The sequence below is a fragment of the Falco peregrinus genome, chromosome 3, assembly GCF_023634155.1.
Source record: "Falco peregrinus isolate bFalPer1 chromosome 3, bFalPer1.pri, whole genome shotgun sequence".
Taxonomy (NCBI): domain Eukaryota; kingdom Metazoa; phylum Chordata; class Aves; order Falconiformes; family Falconidae; genus Falco; species Falco peregrinus.
This window is the reverse complement of record NC_073723.1, coordinates 20884529-20907327: the sequence shown is the minus strand read 5'-3', so window position 1 is coordinate 20907327 and position 22799 is coordinate 20884529. Positions and strand designations below refer to the sequence as shown.

General features: G+C 42.6%; 1 protein-coding gene and 1 long non-coding RNA gene across 7 annotated transcripts in view; one reads left to right on the top strand and one right to left on the bottom strand.

Annotated features, from left to right (window-relative positions):
• The window catches only part of LOC114013154 (uncharacterized), a 59725-nt gene that overhangs the window by 24700 nt on the left and 12226 nt on the right, over positions 1 to 22799 (bottom strand). For 5 of the 6 annotated variants that reach the window (XR_008746264.1, XR_008746266.1, XR_003556027.2 and 2 more), the window contains one exon: positions 6758 to 6836. The exons of the other annotated variant lie outside the window; for it this stretch is intronic. This is a non-coding gene — a long non-coding RNA (uncharacterized LOC114013154). The remainder of the gene's footprint in view (positions 1 to 6757; positions 6837 to 22799) is intronic. 6 annotated transcript variants of the gene reach the window in all.
• Positions 667 to 22332, top strand: COLEC10 (collectin subfamily member 10). The gene is made up of 6 exons (XM_005241200.3): positions 667 to 2126; positions 13468 to 13539; positions 15020 to 15091; positions 17062 to 17115; positions 18404 to 18499; positions 19966 to 22332. Exons 1-6 carry the CDS (start codon positions 1979 to 1981, stop codon positions 20355 to 20357), a joined length of 834 nt encoding a protein of 277 aa, XP_005241257.1. The 5' UTR covers positions 667 to 1978; the 3' UTR covers positions 20358 to 22332.

Here is a 22799-nt window from a genome sequence, read left to right as displayed (position 1 = left end):
TAAATAACAAAGAAGTCACTGTAAGTCTCTCAGTACTGTGGAACAGCTAGCATCATTCACGTCAGTTTGGCAACATTTCCCAAAAAGCCTCCTCCAAAGCTAAGTACACTAGCTTCCCACTCCTACGCTCTCTATTCTTGCTCTTACATTGACCTTCTGCTCACAAAATGGAAAGTGAAGAGAAAAAAAAGATAAATAAAACAGATTTACAGTGTACAAGTCAGAGGCACAGTGCCCAACGCAAATCACAGAGTTTATTGCTGGTACGACTCTATCCATCTATAATCCTGGCTTTCTCTTTCCCCCGCCTCTAGCTGTGGTGTATCCGTTATCAAGGCCACATTTGAGGGTGTTAGTTAGATGACATTCTTTAGGACAAAGACTGCTATTTATTTCTGAAAAGTACTGTATACAGTTTAACAAAAAAGAAAAGTGTTTTGAAAAGTGGGACAGTCTGCGACCAGCCTAGAAAGAAAAAGGGAGAGGAGTGTCTTGACCCCTCTTGGGACTTTGGCCAACATTTCATCCCAGATGAAAGCTTGAAATCAAAGCCTTCCTTCAGCCTTTAAGAAAAGGAATTTGCTTTTACATCAGTGTTGCTACTTATTCTGTCTGCCAAAAGGATGAAACGTTGTACGGCCAGGAACTAATACTATCTTAAATAATGAAGAAAGCATCTCAAAAGCTATGATCATAGGAAATACATTTTTTTGCCTAGAATGGAAAGCAAATGTGCTCTCACATGCTAGCCAGTTCAAAAGCATAGTTCAGCTTTTCAAGTAGCTGTCTCCTTCATTGTGTGAGAAACCAGAAGTTAATGACATTCCTGAAAAGATTACAAAAAGTTATCTCCCCTTTCTTTTCTGCCAGGCTACCTTGAATGGTCTGCTGTCCTTTGTTACTGTGCCCTCCCTAAGAGAAAGCTAGACTTTTTTCTGGGAAGGGATTTCACACGGATGGATAGCTGTCACAACTCCTTCCAAGAGGGTATACAGCAGTTTTGAGTGCTACCTGTTCCTCTGTCCAAGAGGCCTCCTACACCTGGTTTCAGCACCCAACTGAAAACCTGACAGCTACCTCAAGCAGATCTGAACCACCTTCAGCTTCCTGGACAACCCAAGGATGACATTCTTCTGGGACCTATGCTACGCCACTGTCCAGATATATGGCCTCTCCCAACACGGGGGAAAGGTGATATGACAGGAGGTACTGCAGTCAGTCAAGCTCATCCTGCTCTGTGACTTCAATCCTGAAGTCTGTACCGTGTCTACCAACATAATCTGGGCTTGGAGCAATCATTGTGGAGCAATCTGTCAGCACAAAACCATCACTTGTGGGTTTCTGGCTTGAACACCCATTGACAACATCAACTTTTCATTTGCTACTCTGGGGACAATGCATACATGGCACCCAAAAGGAGTGAAATAACATCAGTGACTTCCACCCACAGCAGCCTGGCAGTTTGTCTGTTGTCACTAACAGTCTCCTTGGAGGAAAGTTTTTGTGGAAAAGCCTCTCTACATGTTATATGGAGTCTGCATTACTCTTCCAGCACACAACCAAACACAAGTATCCTATAACTAATAAGTACTCACTTGGATGCGATACTGAGGTCTTTTGTCTCTTGAGTAAGCGAAAATCTGGGCATGAAGAGCCAGTGCAGAAAGGAAAAAAAAAATATTACAAAAGAGATATTCCCATATATTGAAGAAATTTTCCATGCCAAAAGCAGCTAAACATCTCACAGATAAGAGATAAATTGGAATAAACAGCTGTCAGTGTTAAATAAATACCCTGGATAATGTGCAGGACAGAAATAACTACAGCATCGTCAAACTCCTTTCTTCACTTTATTTAGCTGTTCTTGCATGTAGCTCCCAATCTTTGCACTGTTTCAGTTAGTGGAGCATTTATTTTTGAGTCAGCTGCATTTGTTAAGACTGTAACAACGAAAGGCATTTCCTGAGAAGCTGCAAGGATGAGCAGCAAGAAAGAACAACAGCTAAGGAAATACGGGATCCTACTAGTGCTTTTTATCTTCCAAGTTCAGATTTTGGGGTTTGATGTTGACAATCGACCTACAACAGATGTCTGCTCGACACACACAATTTTACCTGGACCAAAAGGTGAGGAGTATCAGGTTGCTAATGCTGAGACCAGTACCGATAAAGGCTGATTTTTAAAAATAGAGACATGGAGGGCTTGTGGCATGGGCTGGGGATGAAAGATGTGAATTATTGCAGACTGTACAAACATCTAGAAAAGCGGAACTGTGATGGGGGAAAGTGATGAAGCAAGACTTAAATTTGCTTTTCTTTAGTTTCAGCAACTATACGCTCATATATGTTAGACATGTCCTTTTGCATCTTTCTCCAGGCACATAAATCTCTTCTTGTATTCATCACACAAACAGTACAGCTAGCAGCCACAAATTGAGTGACTTTGTCTAAAAATAGGCACCTATTGTGAACTGTGAACGGTTCACTTTGCACCTACAGGTAGGGAGAGATATGCTATATTTAAAATGACTGAACTGTCATTATTTCCAAATGTTTACTTGTAAACACAGCTCTGCTGCATTCATCAGACCTGATCCAGCAGCTGTTGTTGAATTAAACAGGACCTTCGCTACAGATTTCAGCAAGAACTAGATCAGCTCTGGCATGTGCAGGTCTTTTATCTTCAAAACAATTTGCAAATATCTGAAACCAAATTTTCTGCATTAACTTACTTTTTGTGTAACACAACTAACGTTAATGGAACTGCCTGGAGGGTATCTTGGCCAAAAATTAGGTCCTTGATGCACAAACCTATCTTGCGGTGACGGACCTAAAATACATATTCCACACCATGGCTATTGCAGTTTGAACTATTGCTTTCTTTTTAGTAATTTATTGTAATTTTTCTATAGGCTACAGACCGAGAGAAAAAAATGCAACTGATTTAAATTTTAAGCAGAAAAAAGATTACCAAGTCAAAAGCACTGCTACAGATTCATTTGTTTTTATGATGGATTATTCAAATGCATGTTGCTTAAAGGACCATTTTTAATCAGCAAGTTAATTCCTTTATGATTACAATCCAAGCTTAAACTTTTGCTGCCACAGCATAAATGCAGAGAGATGTAATGATCCCCAAGGGAGCTAGCGGGAGTTTGTTTAGTTAGTATCTGAATAATGGCAGGCTGGAGAACAAAGTTTGACAGAATTGTGTTTAACAAGTCACAAGGCTAATGAGGTGGTCTGGTGACAACACAAGACTAGCTGAGACTCCAGCTGGTTTCTGTGGTCTAGCTTGTAGAGGGAGCATTTAAAGGTTAAGTATTATGGTTCTTTGCAAGTGTGATCCTGAGAAAGTCAGGATTTAGTCATTACCAGTCAGTCCTGCTGCCTCCTGGCTGACACCAACACACGAGAGGAGCCAAACAGTATATTGGCACGGTCCTCACTACTACTTTAAAATTAGATTACCATGCTCAAGGTCCACAGTTGGTAAAAGGAGTATCAAGAAAATCACCTCCAAATTACTGGCTCACATCCATTGCAGGTCATCAAATACATTTTGCAGTCTATGGTGATACATTTCTATAGACTAATTTCAGTTCCTACCAGCTGAGTTCATCCAGGACAGTTGTTTTGAATGCCAGTCAGCTGGGCAATTAAAGACTTGAGCAGGCTGAGTTAACTACCCTGTTACTCCCCAGGCATCCCTTGCTTTCAAGGATGAGGCATGTTGACCTAATATGGCAGAAGAAAGTCTGCCCTGCTGCCAGTTTTCCTCTATCTATCTTATGTCTGTGGACTCAGAACACATGGTCCCCAGTTTACAATCACACCACAGCCACAGGCAATATTCTGCTGCTCAAACTTTAATATCAATAATGGACAAGCCTCTGACTTTTGTTACTGTAGTTTTATTTTCTGTGCTACATCTGTTGTGGCCCTTTGTCCACCATTCTCCCCAAAATGGCTTTTGATCTGCACAAGTTTCTATGCCTCATCTCCATCCACTCAGCTTCTTCAGCTATGGTAGAGCACAGTGGTGCTCCCACAAGACAGAGGTGCTGAGCTTGCACAGTATGTTGGCCAGCTTCTTAGCACCATAGGTAACAGATTCCTGTTGTGGCAACTTCCTCCTTTCATATGAACATGGAAGTGTCTAATGGGCCAAAGGAACTAGAAGTGCAAGGAATTAAAAGGTATTCAATAGCTGTAAGACTTCCTACACCTCACCTATCCCAGTGCAAGGCACAAGTTGTCCTGTAAGCTAGATCTAATCCGTGGGCTACCAGTGGGATGGTTCCTGGTGCTGTATGGCAGCCATACTGCTGTTTCCATCACACAGTGCAATGGAGAGGAGAAAGCTGAGAGAGAAATGAGGTTGTCTGGAGAGGCTCAGAATTTATAAACTGCACTGTTCCTTGCACTGCTGGAGGTCGGATTTCTCCATTATGTAGGCATTCACAGTTGCTACAGAAGCAAACACTCAACTCTCTGCATGCTGCCCCTGAAACTCACCTGTTCAGAAAGGGTCATTATTGTTGCGGAGAACTGACCGCTTACTTGTACAAGCCACAGGTAATTTGTCCAAGTTAATTTGTGCAAGCCAAATTCTTTTCTCCTTCAAAAATATACTCTTTGTTATGCTCACACCTGAGATGTCACAAGAGAAGTATGATATGAGTGATGGGATGAAAAGAAAGGGTAATTCCAGGCTGCCTATCAGGAAAGTCTTCAAATCAGTTGTGACAGTCCCATCAATTGCCAAAAAAGCATGAGGCAAAACCAGAGGCCGTTCTGTATAACACAAAGAGATAGAAAATACTCTGGAAAGATGTAGTCTCCAAGGAACAGAAGGAATGCAGTAATGGTCCTGTTAGCCTTTTGCACTGTCTGTTGCAATGATAGAAGTCAGTGTGAATTAAACTGCTCGGCGTTAGATATGCATAGGAGTTGGAGTCTGACCTCTGGTGGTTCTGCATGATGCTAGCCAGGTGCCTTGCAATCCCCTGCATCTACCTGCTGTTTTTCTATCACTGGTGCAAGCAAATGAAAGCTGAAGTCTGTTTGTAAAGAATTATGCAAGTAAATTTTCTAAAGGGCACTCCAGAAAAAGGGAAAAAATAGAACAAGAGAAAAGCAAAAGCTGGCACTCCTTTCTGAGCTTCCTTTTCTAGGTGATGCTCAGGTTTCTTCTCAGAAAGTGGGGATTATGTTAATGAATACAGCCCTAGTGCAATAGCTGTCTTGTTCTACCTTCCTAAAAAAGCTTTTGAGGTACACAGTAGTCTGGCTTCAATAGAAGTTAAAAATTGAAATGTGTGAGGAATTTTATAGGACCCTTATTGAAATACCCTAGGAAACAAAAAATTTAAAATTAAAAAAACACACATGTTTTGGACCAAAACAGATTTTCAGTATTCATAAGTAGTGACTCTTTGTGTTTGATCTGAGATGTTTAGGGACAACTTGGTCTTAGCTGGACTGCTATGGCACAGGACCTCTAAAAACTTACATTAGGTAATACTGATCCACAGCTGAGTAACTAAGGCAATAAGGGCCAAGTTCTGTACCCCACTGACTTCTTGGACCCGAAGAGAACCAGATCAAGCATAAAAATACCCAATTAATTTCTCAGAGCAGCCAAGTGCTTGGCATAGCAACATTAGTCATGTCCCTACCACTTACTTTCTACCCTTCCAAGCCTGGAAGCAGGCTGGTCTGTTGCTGCTGCAGAGAGAGGACCTGGGACTATGGGGAGGCAGCAGATAATGCAGTGAGAGCAAAAGCACAAGTTGTTGGTCCATGTCCTGGCAGTGGCAGGAACACCAGGTGCTGCTCCCCTGGGATTTGCCTTCGACTGGTGTTCTGGCTCTGTCCTTTCTTCTAGCCTGCTCTTGCCTGGAGACTGCAAGCTCTGTTTTGTCTAACCTGCAAAGGAAGCTTTAAGTGAGCTGTTGACATAGATGAGATGGGTCTGACCTGCTCTGCATAAATCAATAAGCAACAACATGAGGGCAGAAATACGCAGAGGGCACAAAACTTTGACTCATAAACTCCTATTAAAAGCATGAGCAGGATGAAAAGATGACTGTGGTGGGGGCTGGCTCTGCAGAAGCTGATTTCATGTGGATTCATGGAAGCTCAGTGCTTAAGAAGCCTGGCTCTAGATCTTGCTGTCACAGGTCTCAGCTCATTTCCTTTGAAATCCAGACACAGGAACTTCAAAGGTCTTGAATCAGATCCAGGTTGAGAAACTGGAATGAGATGAAATCTGAAGAATGCCAGGAGTTTCCCATAGCAATTTAGATGTAAAATGTTTCCTTATTATTATTTCTGACAAATGATGCTTATAAACTCTGTGACATTGGCTGGTGCCTCAAAATAGCATTTACTGTGGTCTCCAGTATAGCTGTCCATCTCTCAGCTTTAATTGTGCTTACGCAATTCCACTCCTGGAAAATCTCAAACTCTCTCAGAAACCAGATATGCTGTTATCCGCATTTCCTTCTGAAAATATAAAATGCCTTACCACATCCTATAAGCTGTTCAAACCTATAACTAAACTTCCCTCTTAGCGCCTCATGTTTGATCTGAAGAGCCCTTTAATTTCAACATAAAATTCTATTTTTCATGGCTTTTAGACTTCTTCATTTTAGCAAACATTAAGTTTCTGAAGTTTATCAGCCTGAACTACAAAGCATGTATGTGGGGACTTAAATACACAAATTCAAAGATACTGGGTCAGTACTTCTTACCAGTGTCAGTCTGATTCCTCACTGAAGCCACTGTATTCCACAGGTCTCTGAGATCATGTCAGAATGGCAGGGGAACAGGCTGGGAAAATTAAATCAGGCAGATCAAGTCAAAGGAGACTCAGGAATAATTTAAACTATTTCTGTGTTACTAAAAAGATAACGTATGTCCCAGTCATGCACAAAGGCCCACACTTTCGAACAGTACAAGTCAGCAGAGATTCAGTGAGCCTAGTGAAGGCTTGGGTCTGGCTCACACAATGCGACAGGAGAAGAGGGTGTTTCTACCGAAGTCAATGGATGTTCGTAAGTGGAAAGCAGAAAAGTGAGCAGGGAATCCATTTATTTTTGAAGACCCTTTCTATTTCATCAGGGAAGGGTTCCTGTTGTCTAATTTGAAGCCGGGTGAAGACAGACATTCCAAGAACGGTGCAGTCTGTGGGAGCCCGAGCCCTGCATATTCCTGCAGGACACCTGGGACAGTGACTAGTTGCAGTTGCACACTACAGCTGCATTCATCTGTCAGGTGTACAGATGTACACACGTCATCAACACTTCTGCTAAAAAGGGAGGCCCAGCATCTTCTTCCCTCGCTCTGACCACGCGGTTCTACCTTCACCTTGTGCTGCCTCAGCTGTTTACTCATCAGACTTTTCCCTGAGCCGATTAGCTCACTCACTAAAAATGTGTATTCACTTTATTGATATATTCCTCTGTTTAGTGAGCTGAATTCCTTCAACAGAGAGTCAGAAGAGTGCTCAACATCAGGCAGAGGGGAAGGAGGCACGCAGGCCAGTGCTGAGGGCTGAAGGGGGGAAGGACAGGGAAGAGGACATCATGTCAGAGAGGCAGAAAATGTCAAGAAACGCTGTCCTCCCTAGCCACGTATAGCTTGAAAGCAAGAATCCCCACTGCCACAGGAAATTTCCTAAGGATCTCAAAGACACTGAAAGTGAAATTAGAGGGAATCATAAGGCTTTCCATTGATGTAGCTGTGACGCGCTTGTACACTGGAAAGACAAACTGGGCTGTATTTGCTTATTTCTTGGAGTCCGTGACTCCCTCTGGTGACAAAACCTCTCAACAGAGACTGCATGCGCAAATGCTGCAAAGGTTCCCCGTGCTCAGGGTCACTCAGTGTCTGTAGGCTGCAGAGCTAATTCTCCAGCTGTCTTCCAGGAGGGCAAGGGATTCGGTTGCTCCTGGAGGGTTCTCAAGGCTTCAGAATGGTGCACATCTCCTTATCCCTTTAGTTTAACACCCAGGACAGGCAGAAGTCACCTACACTCTTCACATGCTGTCTGTAGAGGTGGGGAGGGTCCCCACGCCAGTTCAGGTGGAACTATGAGCATGGAACATGGAGCTCAGCAGGACTGTCCCCTGCAAGATCAAGAAGGTAAAACTGCATAACAGATTCCATACAAAGCCTTTGTGGTGGGACATTGGCTAAGCCTAGGAATGCTAAATGCATCCAAGGCAAGCAGTGCAAAGCATCCATGTGCATACTGATCAAAATTCAACATCCTTCCCCCCTCTCACAGCAAGTAAGTCATGCCCCCAGGGCTTCTCAAGGACTTTTTGGCTGCTGGTGGCTTTTTTCAATTCTGAATATGCCCAGCATAAGTGATGTTTCTATTATTTGAAAGCTGGGTATGCCCTAGAGGGTGGAGGAAGGTATACCTGCAAAAGAGAGGCTGAGAGAGCATTAAGATTTCTGTAGTATTTTTGGTCAGGGGACAGGAACTGGAGCTGACATGAGGCCATGACTTGCCAGCACACCTGATGAAGCGCCTCAATAAAACCCTGTGTGGACCCTGGGGAGTCTCTCAGCAGACGTCCGAGTGAAGAACACGTGCATAAACCCAGCTAGAAGTCTTCTCCCAGCTTTAGCCTTTAGGCTACCTGCAGACATGCTCTCACTCTGATGCAGGGCTGTCTCTATAGATAAATGTGGACTACATAATCCCCAGGGATTACACCCTGCTTCTCTAAGAACCAGGGTCAGCCCTTGAACACAAGACTTGGAGAGTCACTAAATATATGTGAAAAATTTAACCTGAAAACTTCCTTAACTGGTGAATACAAACCGGATAAATTGCCTACAAAAGATTCATCAGGGAAAGCTAAGTCACTTGAAGGTCAGTAAATTCTTACTAATTATATCCTTACCAAATGTAACCTCTCAAAAGTGTGTTATTTAGTGAAACTCCTAAAAAGGGAGAACCCCTTTCAACCGCCTAAAAATCCTGCTGATTATTAGACCTTCAGCATTTTCCTGAGCTTGTTTATAGGAGAAGGAAGGAGTGGAGTTCCCTCTCAATTACAATTAGAGTTTTCTAATGGCTGCGAAAGTCATTTACTGCTTATGGCTTCTGCTTTCTTTCTGTCTTGCACAGTCCCAAGCTGGAGAAGTCTAATCATTTATTGTTGCATGTGTTCATTTTAATAGTCTGGTATTTTAAATCTGTAACACAGAAGTGAATCAGCTTGAGGGAATACTAATAAGGTTGAGAAATGGTCTTGCTTCAGCTACTGGGTCCAAGTGCTTCACCCATGCTTCAAATGCCACTGCAGTGCATTATCTGACATCCTTGCAACCACAGTTTTAAGGTGACGATCTGCTAATTAGGTTAAAACTTAACCTGACACTGCCTCAAGTGTGAAGCAGCACAAAGGAGAGGTTAACATCTAGGTATAGACTACAAGCATATGAAGTCAGGGATCAGAAGGGGTTTTTCTGTAAGAAATCTCACGTTGCACAAAGCACAGTACTACAAAATTCAAAAACACATTACAGAGTACTGACAGGATTTAGATTTTTTTTTTTTCTGGTACAGTACAAAAAAAGTGCCTGATACAGTGGATTACCTGTCCACGTGAAGTCACACAGGAAAGGGAGCGATACTTCTAAATTAGAAATGAAGCCAGCTCAACCCCTGCCCAAAACAAAGTCGACCACCCCCTCACAAGCCCTCCACAAGCCCTCCTACCTGGTTGCAAATCATAGCGAGACCACACGGGGGGAGCATAACCCAAGGGTTCACGTGTCCTGCCCAAATTTGAGAGCACTGTAAGCAACACCTAAAGGAGCATTTATAATTCTACCACTGTATTAGCAAGCACTGGGCTTAATCCAGTCTTAAATTAACAATGAGATGGTACCACTAATTAATACTGTATTTCTACCCTTGCTTTGTAATGGCCTACCCATTCTCAGGTGCCGTATGGGGAGAAGGGCAGGATTTCCCTCCCTTACAGACACACAAATTATCATTCTTCCCATTTTCCTATGTAAAGAACCTACGGCAGAGTGTAGCCAAGATGAAACAGGTGGTAGGTCTTACTTCCCTCTCCCTTAGGCTTTTAGAGGGCTTGAGTAAAAACTGGGACTACATGACATGTTAGCTATAAAAGTTGAGACACTCCCTAATCTCTCAACACGTCCAGAACAAACTTTCCCACACCTTTTACCCCTCTCACCTGTCGGTGCTCAGTCTGATGGCCTATACAGGGCAACCCAGCTTCATCTCCAGCAGCCCCGTGTGTGAAAAGCTTGTTCTAAAGTCTCAGAAAAAAGCCACTTCAGTGGCTCGAAATGTTGAAAGTGAGATTGGAGGAAAACATCTTTGGCAAGTAATCACAGCTTCTCCACTTGCATATTGACTTTCTTTCCTGGGATCTATTTCTAAGATTAACTGCCTAAGCAATGCTTCTTGCAAAAAAAACCAAAAAAAAAAAAAACAACCAACCAAACAAAAAAAGCATCTTTCCCACACAGAGATTTTCCTTCTGCAGCAAACAGTTTCTCTAGAGCCTTTAACCCAACAGAGCAGTCTGCAAGCCACAAAGAATGGAACCAGCTGGTTTGAGAAGTGACGAGGACTGCCAGGGTTACAAGCCCTGGTTTGGAAGGTCAGTAGGAATCTGGTTTGCTCTCCTGTGTGACGCAGGCCAGAGAAACTCCCTCAGCGTTTCTACACCAGACACAGAGTTACAGCATATCTTACACAAAGGAATTTATTGCATGAGACAAGGTTGGACGTGAAAAGCCTCCTACGTCCCCCTCCCCTGCCAGAGAGTGCAGTCCAATTGTTAAATATCCCCATGTTGCATTTCTTAGTCAGGACTCATCCAGCTTTTCCAGCCTTTGAATCACACCCTTCTTCCTTTCTGTTATCACAAATTTCCGCCCTGTACAGGTCTGCAGACTGTGATCAGATCAGCTCTTAACCTTCTGCTGGAATTTCATTTCTCAAGCCCTTTGTCAGACTCTGGGAATCTTTTCTGAATTTCTGAACTACTGAGAAATTACTTTTGCACTTTTCTCAAGGGTTTCATAGATGGGTTTGGAAAGGACAATTTCTTGGTTTACCAGTTGTAAATGTTGTTAGCACTAAGGTCAACAGCAAAATTAAACTGCACGTTCCCTGGCTCTGCTGTTTGATGATCTGTAGACAAGAACCCAGTACAAGCAGGCATCCTTCCACCAGCTCCAGGCTCAGCCCTGCAGCTTCAGCTGCATATCTAAGGAGCTTGGCATTTGGAAATATATAGTGATTTTTCCAGTATTTTAAGAACCAGTGAAAAAAGAGATGTTTAAAATTTGTATTGCTGACTGCTTATAGCCTTTTCTCTTCCTACTTTGTCCTGTAGCAGACGGTGTTAAAAACAAACAGGGTGCCTGATGGAGCCAGCATACACACCGTGTCATGCTTCCTCCCGGTCCATCCCTCTAGCAAATGCCTCCTCCCCCAACAGTTCAGCCCTTTATTTTTCTCAGTTTGCAACACTGGCCACTCCGCCGAGAGGGCATCCTGACTAACGGGGCCACTCTGCCTTCCACCACAGAGTCCCAACACTGAAGTTTTTTTCAGGGTACAGGCACAGACTCAGCCCAGTCCATGTAACTGACATGGAAAGGAGCCGAACAGCTAATACTTCATTTTATATGCTGCAATTCATACACATCATTTCTCATCTGTCATCACCCCACAGAAGAGCCCACAATTGATGCACATCACTTCTCATCTGTCATCACCCCACAGAAGAGCCCACAATACGCTACAGCCCTGTGGCTACAGCAGTAGGAGAAGGTACATCAGGAATCAGTGGGCAGTATTTTTCTGAAAATAAGAATGAGACTCAATGAAACTATCAGTCTTCAAGCAACCATGGGAAGCTATTTTCTTCACCAGCACATAATCAAATCATTGACCTCTTTGCCACAGGATATTTATTCAAGGGGCCAAAAATATAAATGGGTTTAAAAGGCACAAGACTCATCTGTGCAGGGAAGAATCACTAGTGGCTGTTCATGAGTGGTCTAGATGCAGTGCTTGGCTCAGGCAAGCCCTTCAGGCCCTTAAACCACTGCATGGGTCATAGTCACCTTCAGCACACCCAGTTCCCTGAACACCTTCTGCCCAGGCTGGAGGCACCATCCTCAGGGAGACAGGTTATTGGTCTTGTCACATAACGTTCAGGCCTCACTTCTCTTTTGCTGACATCCAGGCAGTCTTCCCTCCCTTGGGCCTCCGATACGCTGAACTGCATGCAGCCTTTTCTCCCCTTCTGGGCTGCAGGCACAGACACAACTGGCTGCCACTCACACGTGAGAACCTGGCTTGGCCAAGTGACCGTGGCACTGCTTCCCACTGCACCGCAAGGTTTATTGCAGGCAAGGGCAGGGAATGGGGGGAGAGGGAGCAGGGGACAGAGAGCCCGTGGAAGGCTGCTTGTATTCAGTGATGGTCACTTGGTGCAGAGGGGTGCAAAGGTGGTTGTCCCCCACCCTCAGTATTTGTCTGAAAAAAAAATGAGGAAAGATGTTCTTGGGATTTGACTAAAAATGAAGAAGTACAAGGTAAGAAAATCAACTCCAGTTATGCCTCCAATTTCCTGCAATAATGTGAAGCAAAATTGTATGCTACCAAAGGAAGGAGATAACATTTCTTTCCTACTAATTGCTGTCTTGCTCCTTTGGACTGTAAGTTGTTCAGCAAGACTGTCTCTTACAACAGTAACTATATAGTGCTGTACAGGAACCTGTGATACAGGGTCTTGATCTCATCTGGAGAAATCTCTGTACTACTGTAATAAATGCAATGATTTTACCTCTTACAGATACTCTGTATCTCATTTTCAAAATAAAGCATTGGAGTAATTGCAAAACACGCTGGTTATATCAACATATAAATGTCACTTGTCAAAAACTAAAGGCAAGACTTCTGCCATACTAAGGCCTATGTTAAGAACTATTTCAACATATTTACATTCCTGCATTCCAAAAGCATCTGCATACCTTGAACACAGAGTCACCACGAAGAGAGTTACTAGAAACAATTAATAATTTCCTATTGGTTGCCCTGGCAGTTCGTCTTTGTGCGAACAGGTTTTCCAACAGAGAAAGACTGGCTTATTTATCTGCTTTATAGCTAATATGTCTTAAAAGGTGGGACTAGAAATTTGTGTTGTACAATTCTCATATTGGAATAGCCACTCCAAAAGGAAAGGTTTTAGCTTTCCCTAATGACAGTCAGATTCATCAGCTCTTCTCTGGAAATTTATCCTATGGTTACTGTGCCATCAACGTGAAATACAAAGAAATTATTAGGGAAAAAAAAAAATGTTAAATTTACTTTAAGGATGGATAGTTGCACTTACTACACTGAGAGAAACATACCATGATGCTTTATTCTTTTTTTTTTTGGAAGGTGATGAAGGTGAAAAAGGAGATAGAGGAGAAGTGGGTAAACAAGGCAAGGTTGGACCAAAAGGACCAAAAGGTATTTATAACCATTTGTTGGCTGCTGCTAGTATATGAATGCCTTTATACACAACTGTACTGGTGCACAGGATCAGTTTAATGCTTTTCATTCCTGTTGCACCAGTGGATTTCACAATCTTGTCAAACATTAATCAGTAAACCTAACAATACTTGGAGAGCTTGGTGCAATTCCTACTGATATGGTAATACAGCTATATATGGCAATAAATTCAAAGAGTCATGTAATAAACCAGTACATGCACTGCTGCTCTCTCAAGTGGCTGTCATGAGTGTGACCCAGAATGCCCAGATCGTATGTATAATCATTACCCAAATCATATGTATAATCAGCAAGATTACTGTTCTCTTACTGAAATGATCCTTTAGTTGAAACTGAATTTTGAGGGTTATTTCCTAGTAATAGATCAGGATGCTCAATAAAATTCAGTCTCAGTTGTCCTTGTTTTGCAGAAAAGCAAACAGAGGCATATACTCTGACACAAGGTTTCTCTGATCAAACAGCATCTAAGCTGAGAACAAGGAGTTGTAGATGTCTTGGGACTCAGCTCTATTAAACCTATCCCCTGTCCATAGTGTGAGCTGGGCAGAGCATTTGGAAGCACTAGATGTGATGGTGTCAGCCTTGTTTGCATACTCTAATTCAAAAGCTTGATTTATCATTAGAATTTAACGATCATGCATATCCATGGTCTTTCTTCCCTGATAGTGGTTTCAGGCTAATCAGAAAAGTTTTTTATACTTTTATAGAAACTTTAAAATCATCCTGTTATTATTGTTATAATAATTAAAAAAATATCCATTTTTAAATACATTCCTATGATTTTGCTTCTTACCTTAAAAAGAAGATCAGGTAAGATACAAGGAAATGGGGTAACCAACCATTTATGAATCATCTTAGTGATTTTAAATTCAGTGCAGAAACTAAGATTCCCTAAATTGGGCTGTCATCATTAGCCAACTATTTTAGAACTTAAACTTTGGTGCTCTGAGGACTGGGAAAGCACATACAGCAAAACAAGTAGCTCCCTGTTTGCAGTCCTGCTTTGAGAATGATTTCCAGCAAAGCTGTGAGGACTTTACCTCAAGTCAAAAAGGAAAGGCTTTTGTCTGGGGTGGAGAAAAAACCACCCAAATAAAACCTGCTGTTGGCCTGGTTTGGCTGTGAAGTAAAATCAGTATTTGAATACTCACTAACAGTTTTAGTTTGCATTTTCTGTAAGAAAACATGACGGTTTGGGGCATTTGAACAGGCAGTTCAGTTATGAAGGTGCCTTGCAATGTCCTACTGTTGTATCCTACAGTAGCAGAGACCTGCGCTGTCCTCCAAACGCCCTCGGGGCTCCACTCATTTCAACTTTGCCACACATGCAGACTGGCCACGCTCAGGAAAAATAGCAGCAGTAGAGACCTAAATAGTGCCTTGGGAAAGAAATGACAGAAAGCATCCATACTCTTTTCCTCTTTATTTCTTCTCTTAGGAAACAAAGGACCTGTGGGGGATGTTGGTGACCAGGGAATGCTTGGAAAAATTGGTCCAATTGGTGGAAAGGGTAAGCTCTGGTCTGGGAATTTTCTTGTTTTTTCCCTCAAAGTAAATATGTATTTTGTGAGAGTTCCAGGTATGGAGTAATACCAAATAACAGCTGTGACCAGTGCTCTCCAAATACAGGTATGCCTAAAGATTGGTGACGAGAGCTGAGATATTCTTGTTTTATTTCCCACATGCAATATATCCGACTTACTTGGCTAAAATAATTTGCTTTATGAGTTAAGAAGTCAATCCTCTTTAATGGTAAAAGAGGAAGGAAGAAATCTCACCCTTGTGGAGTAAATCCTCTGAATGATCTAAAAGGGCAAGCCCAATTCAAGTCTCTGCTTTGGATGCTGAAGGCCTAAGTCAATATTCTGCTGCTGCTCAGGATGCTACACCTTGTCTCCTGCCCTGCTGTGCGACACGTGAGCAAGTAACACACAGGACAGCCTAGTAAGGAAAGGATTTTAGGAGTTATAAGAAAGCATTCAACATAACCAGGGATGACAACTACTTGCAAATCAAGGTAGACCCCAAGACTACCTGGACAATAATTTAATGAAATTATGCTCCAGTTGTCTGAGAAGAAGCTCAGGCATTCCTTACCAGTATTCCTAAAGAGTTGCTTAAGAAGAAATACTACTTCTGCCAGAAGGAGACCTGTCTTGAAAGCTGAGCAGGGACTCCACCATCCCCAGGGGAACTCTGTGGTCTCTAACCAGCACATCAATCCAGGTATGAGGGTGAGCAGGTGGAACAATCTGGGGAGCTTCTCAAGCCAATGTTTTTAATAAACCTTTGATGGCCTTTAGCCAGCCTCCGTGTCAGAGAAGAACAAAAGAATTTGGCCTGAGGGACTAATTTTCAGAAGTACCTAGACAAATGAAAACACAGATAGCTATCTCCTAAGATGTCTTCAGTCTCCAAAGGAGACTAGAATTTAAGAATCCCACAAATTTGTTATCTTTACCTGTAAGTAAACCAATGCCCTGAGCCTTCAAATCAAGCTCTCTTTCAACCTGAACGTATACTTTATTGTCTCCTAGTTTTCCTCATTTTCTTTCTTTTTTTCTGCAGAAGCAAAAGTCACTAAGTCACTGCTTAAACCTACCATTAAAATTTAAGTTCTTAATGAAGCAGCCCTGAAATTTCAGCTTGTAAGTGTGCAGTGTCAAGCAATGCCAATTAAAATGTCTTTTAAAACCCACAACCATATAAAGGAAAAAGCACATCAAAAAATAGCCATCAACAAGGCAGAGCAATCATTAGTATTTTTGACCTCTGAAGGTTTTAATTCATAAAAGAACAGCTGACATGAATTTCAGAAAAAGTCCAGCTGTTCCTGACCCAAATTACAGCTGAGATTTTTTAAAAAGCTAGTCACCTCCACTTATCTAGTAGCACAGCTTGGAGCAGTATTTCTACCATTTTTACGATTTACAGAAGAGGAAAGGAGTTGGATGAAAATAAATCGCATTTCCATGAACTATATCTGAAATTAAATGCTGCTCCTTACTGACCTTATTTTGTGCAGGTGCTAAGTGCTGCCCACACGCACAATCTGTTGCTCACATGAATTCAGTGGCTTAGTGCACATCACCCTCATGTGTTGCCTCAGCCCATCACGGAGCTACTGAATGCAGGGAAGGGCTCTGTCCTGCAAGGCAATGAGAGAACCCAGGTCTCACCTTTCAGATTTCTTGAGTGCTTTCGGCCTCTCTGGATCATTTTGCAGTTTATATTTAAAGTAAGTGGTACCAGGAACCAGCAGCACGCAAGATGCCTGTGTTATCAGCGAGTTAGCTATTAAAGGGTTCTCCTTATTTCCGTACAACAGAATTAATCACGGTTTGTTTGACTTGGCACATCTACCAGTACAGTACATGAGGGAAGCACACCGTTAATATATTATTAAACAGTTTTTTCAAATAAGCTCCCCTGACATGTGCACTGTCTGAGATCTGAGAATATATTTTCCTCTTTATTCAGGTGACAAAGGAGCCAAAGGCTTATCGGGGGTTTCTGGAAAAAAGGGAAGAGCAGGTATGCTATGTATCTTTCTCTGCAGAATGCTCAAGTCTGCTGGGTCTTTGATTTCAGGATTGGCTTGTCTTGAGTTTCAGCAGATTTTGAGGCCAATGGAAAAATTTAAGAATAGATGAAATGAACAGGAAGAGACTGAAAAAGTTTTGTTCAGCAAAATGAAGGCTTGGGTAGGGATATGACTGATGCCTATGAATATGCCAACATGCACAAAATATGGAGAAGAGTCACCTAAACTAATAGCAATGTTTAATACCATAAAAACTAACACATACACAGGCCAGCAGTACATTTACACTAGAAACTAGAAAAAAGTGTCTGAATACCAAAGGCATGAAGTCCTTTATGAGTTTCCTAATAGGAGCATGGGGACGAAAAAATAAGTGATTTTAGATAAAGCATAATCTATTGTCAAAGGAATGCAATGCATTTTCTTACAGGAGGAGAATTTGGACCTGATGATCCAGAAAGTTCTTCTCAGTCCTAATAACCTTGAATGTTTTCCCACCTTGAAAATACAGCTGTGTTCATTTTTAAGAGATTTCATATGCAATGCCCATTTGGTTCTTAATGGGAAATCATCCACAACTTATTTTCTTCCTGAGGATAACAGAGGAACAAACAAAACCTATACCAAGCCAAATTTCAGTTTACCAACAAATATATAACTGAGACTTCAGTACTTGAAAGTTATTGATTATTTGAATTGGTATTGACTGTTACCGCTGTACCACAGCTGAGTGCAGCAATTCACTAACATAGCCTTTCTACCAAAGTTTTGCCAATCCCACCTCTATGCATACTCACAAAACTCCTTCACCGAGAAAGCAGCAGTTCCCCATTTCATGGATGCTGTTGTTTCTATTAGAAGGCCAGGGAACCTGTGCTGTTTACAGATACAAAGGTATCCCTTCGGCATTCAGATGTAACACTGTAGTGATCACCATGACAAGTGACACCTCTGCAGCTAGATGGAATCAATAATGATGAAAGGGTCAGAGGATGTGCAAATCCCATACTGATATGGGTGGAAAGAAGATAGCTAACACTTCTATCCATGTTTCTAAAAGCAGGGATTCTTAAGCCAGTTAGCAAGGGAGTGTACAGAGCCAAAATATTAAGGGGGTTAAATGAACAGAAGTATGGCCAGCGGGGCGGGGTGAGACTGGCTCTCCGCAAATGGAGTGGAGGTCTTCAGAAGGTTTGGAAGTGAGCTACAGATGACTCTCCAAGCACAAGCACAAATGCTTCTAAACAGATAAGTCCTCTATCCCTTGTATTGCACCAGGCACGGTCTGTGACTGTGGAAGATACCGCAGAGTTGTTGGACAACTGAATATCAATGTTGCTCGTCTTAACACGTCCATCAAGTTTGTGAAGAACGGTAAGGATCCTTATATATTTGATGTGATTTATTTGGTTCCTATAACATTTATCATTGCTATTCTTCTACCATTGCTGCTCTATGGCCACATCCACAGGTGACCCAAAGAGAGGGTCCCACTGTGTGAGGCACTCTGAATTATTATTATACCTGTAAGGATATCAGCAGCAGATGACTAAAAGCAAAACCAATACAGAAATTACCAACAGCACAACAGAAAGAATCATGAAAAGCACAAGGCACGACTCACTAACTGCCTCTGCACCATCAGCCTGCTCAGGCTCAACAGCCACTCAGGCAGTGAAACAGAGAGGTTTGTGCCAATCTGCTCCAGACAGGCAGGAAAAGCAAGAGTAACCTCTTGATGTTTCTGCTGCACAGGAAGGCTGCAGACACAGTACTCCTAGTGCTCCCCTCAGTGCAAGCATCATTTTGCTGTAACAAGGGACCAACACTCAAAGATGTGGGTTATAAGAAGCCACATTTGCAGGCAGCACTGTCAGGCAGACCATGTAAACTGCCCCCACTTGAAAGGAAGGAAGTATATTTCCTGGCATAGCGGAGATTTTGAGAAGGCTTCACCCCTGCTTCTAAGACTAGGTCTGCATCAGTAAATAAAACGTGTTTGAGACTTTTCTCTGGCACTGTGGGCAACCAGCACAGAACAGCCCGCATCTGTGTTACAAATCCTACAAAACTGAATGCCATAGCACCAGGAGCATCCCTTTACTAACTCCTAAACTATTCCTGAGGTAACTCCTGAATTGTTTGGGAGAGTGTTAATCGCTCCAGGCCAAAGCTCTGCTCAGGACCATCAGCAATCCATCAGCAGGGACAATCAACTTCCAGCTGTCCAGGCTGCTCCCGGGCGCTGCTTGATTCCCTGGGATATACACTGGTTCAGAAGTTTGCCTTTTAAACCTGCTGAGCAGCCACAGTTTTCTTCCTAGTCAATGCCACTTAATGGCTATAGCTGCTCTGAATATCAGAGCTGTATTTAAAATGTCTTATTTTAGCAGTCACATTAACTTTCCTCTATATGGAAAAGGCCTGAAAAACGATCTTTATCCTGCATTTCTATCCCAGGGCACTCTTTCACAATTTGTATTCAAAAACATGCAATGTAGGTGATACAGAGTTAGACATTGCTATTTGACCATTCAGCATGCCTTGATTTGATTAGTACTAGATATCCATGAAGTAAAATTTAAGTGTCACAGTAGACACACGCCAATCAAGACTGAATAGTTCTTGTCCGAACGTGTGCAAGGTGCCTTTCAGTCCCATTCCTATCATCAGTTCCTGATCATGTCCTCATCGTTCATCACAAATTCGAAGGTGGGAATACTTTTCCTCTCTCTCTTTAATTAGTTAGAATGTAGAAATCATCTCATTGTTATATTGGAACAGAAGCACTTTCAATAACCGTTGACATGCCGTTAAGCAAATTTTTTTCCCCTTTAAAGTTATAGCAGGTATCAGGGAGACAGACGAAAAATTCTATTACATCGTGAAAGAAGAGAAGAATTACAGAGAAGCCTTGATCCACTGCAGGGACAGAGGAGGAACACTGGCCATGCCTAAAGATGAGGCAACCAATGCCCTGATCGCTGACTACATTTCCAACAGTGGCCTCTTCCGAGCCTTCATTGGGCTGAACGACATGGAAAAAGAAGGACAGTTTGTGTATGCAGACAACAGCCCGCTGCAGAACTACAGTAACTGGAAGGAAGGGGAGCCTCACGACCCAGCTGGCCGCGAGGACTGTGTGGAAATGCTCAGCACAGGAGAGTGGAATGACTCTGAGTGCCAAGTCACCATCTACTTCGTCTGTGAATTCCTCAAGAAGAGGAAATAAAAATGCCGCAGAATATGCGTGGCACCTGCTGTACATACAATAACCCTCCTCATTCATCCACTGTAGGGAGAGCAGACAACCAGGGACAGGGCTCAATCCAGCCTTCACTTCACTGGGTTAAGCAAGAGTAACTACTGTCAAGATGACAGTGACCATAAAGTCAGCACAGGTCTGCAGAAGGCATCCAGCTGGTTGGGAATTTTTAATTTCTATGTGGAATTTAAGGTGGGCATTTCTATGTGTAATTTAGGGACAAATTTAGAGCATGCAGAGGTGAATATGATTTCATTAATGCCAGAAATAGTAACCACTGGTGTATTAAGTTACTGATGTGCTTTGCAAAATTCACAGATGGGAAGAGTGTGATCTTTACTCATCTCTGACCTGCACAGAAGTCCCAGTATTTCCTTGGTGACTTCAGAACTGGGAGAACAGATCTGCAGTTTCTCTTAAAAATATCCTTCTTTTGCTAGAATCATATAGTAATTTAAGTTGGAAGGAGTCTCTGGAGGTCATCTGGTTGAATTGCCCATGCAAAGCAGGGCCAACTGCAAATTTTTATTAGAATTTTTTATACTCTTCTTAATTTGACTGTGCAATTATGTTGCCTGACATGCAGGGGAGGACTTGCTTATCTCTGCTTCCAACTGTCATCCATCAGGCTGATCTGAGGTGTGAGGAATTAACTTAGCAATCTGCATGCAAGCCTGCACAACTTGTAGGCAACCCAAGAAGAGATGGAACAGTTCTAGTCTCCGATGGCCCCCAAAATCTGTGAAAAAGGTAGAAAACTCTAGCCCAAAGAGAACGATGGAAAGGAAGCAACACCACTGCTGTAGGCTGTAAACAGGCACACATAGTATCAGCTATACCAACGTGCATTGCCGGTTTAACAAGTGATTCTAGGAACATGTTATCCCCCCTAACTCAGTAGCCAGTTGAAACCACACCTGAATCTGGGGGATATTTAGGGGGATAAAGGCTGTTCTATAGCTTCTTCCTATGTTGCAAAGGTGTGGGAGAGCAACTTAGTCATGCACTTTAGTGGGACTCTCCACAAATCATGAGCAGTAAGTGTGAAGGCGTTGCTGTCAGTGCCTGGCTACTCATATCTCCATGTCAGTATGCCCATAATGGATCATATTTTCCTATCTTTGATAATACTGAAGAGGCTCTTTCTTCAAACACAGCAACCATTTTGCCTTCAGAAGCGAGCCTGTTCTTAGTCATGGTTCACCTTTCCTCACAGCAGAGGGTTACACAGTCAAGGGAAACCCCAGGGCCCCTGCAATGAAGGTCTATAGATTTTGTTTCCTACGTGACACTAAAAATGAAGGAATGATATCTGGAGGCTAAGGAGAATGCTAGACACTAGGCACAGTGCAGCGATTTAGCCTGCAGATCACTCTGAGCACCAGTTGCACATAGTCTTCATCTGGGTATACGGAGAGGTGGCCATGCCACCAGCTCGTAATGCAGAGGGTCAGCTCCAAGCCTCCCTTCTACTGCTGTGTACAACACTGCAAAGGGAACTACACATCCGTCATACTTCCTCAGCCTCACCCTCAACAAGAAAATCCTCCAAACCATTTAGCTGGTTGTTAGTTTGACTCCAAGCTAATCTCTGAGCAATGACCAGTGCAGGAGCACCCCAGGACACTCTTGTGACTCAGAACCACTCTTGTAATCCAGTTTCTCTGCCATTTGTTCCTCCAGAAAACCACCTGTTGCTACCAGCAGATTACCTGTGTAGTTACACTCCTTCCTGGAAACTGTTCAGACCCGTGAATGAAGGGGTGGGACCACATTTCTTTTCATTGCTCCCCTGCTATGCTATGAGAGTATTTGGGCAAACAGGTTCACTTAGCACAAATAACTCATCCTGAATTGTTCCCTTCCTGGGAATTGATATTCCCCAAAACTAAGCAGAGTTACACTTTTTAGGATCTATAGTAATAAACTCAATTAAGCTAAACACTTTGGGTTTAGAATCATTAATGGGTTATGATAAAGAATTAATGACTAATTCAAGGCAAGGTTTCTTGAGCAAAAGTAATGCCTTTTAGAAGTTCAAGCCCAGGGCTGCTAGCCTCACTCACAGCAGGTCAAGTCCTTACTAGTCATGCAGAAGTGGCATAGTAACTTCCCTGTGGGTAGGCACAATCACACTGATACATTCTGCACACCTCATCTTTACTTCTAACCCAAAAAGTCACCAAAACATGCTTGCCAGACTGGGGGTTCAAACTTGGGAAACCTTCTGGCCATGCTGAGACCACTGGCTAACAAAATCCAGAGATGTCTTTAAAGCTATAGCCATCACGAACAGGCCATTTTCCTGTTCTTTAGGAGGAATCCAGAGCTGAGAGAAGGCGAAAGAGGAGCAATACATTGCTGCAGGATCAAGCTCTGCCTGAGATTGGATCAGGTTCTCTCCTTCAT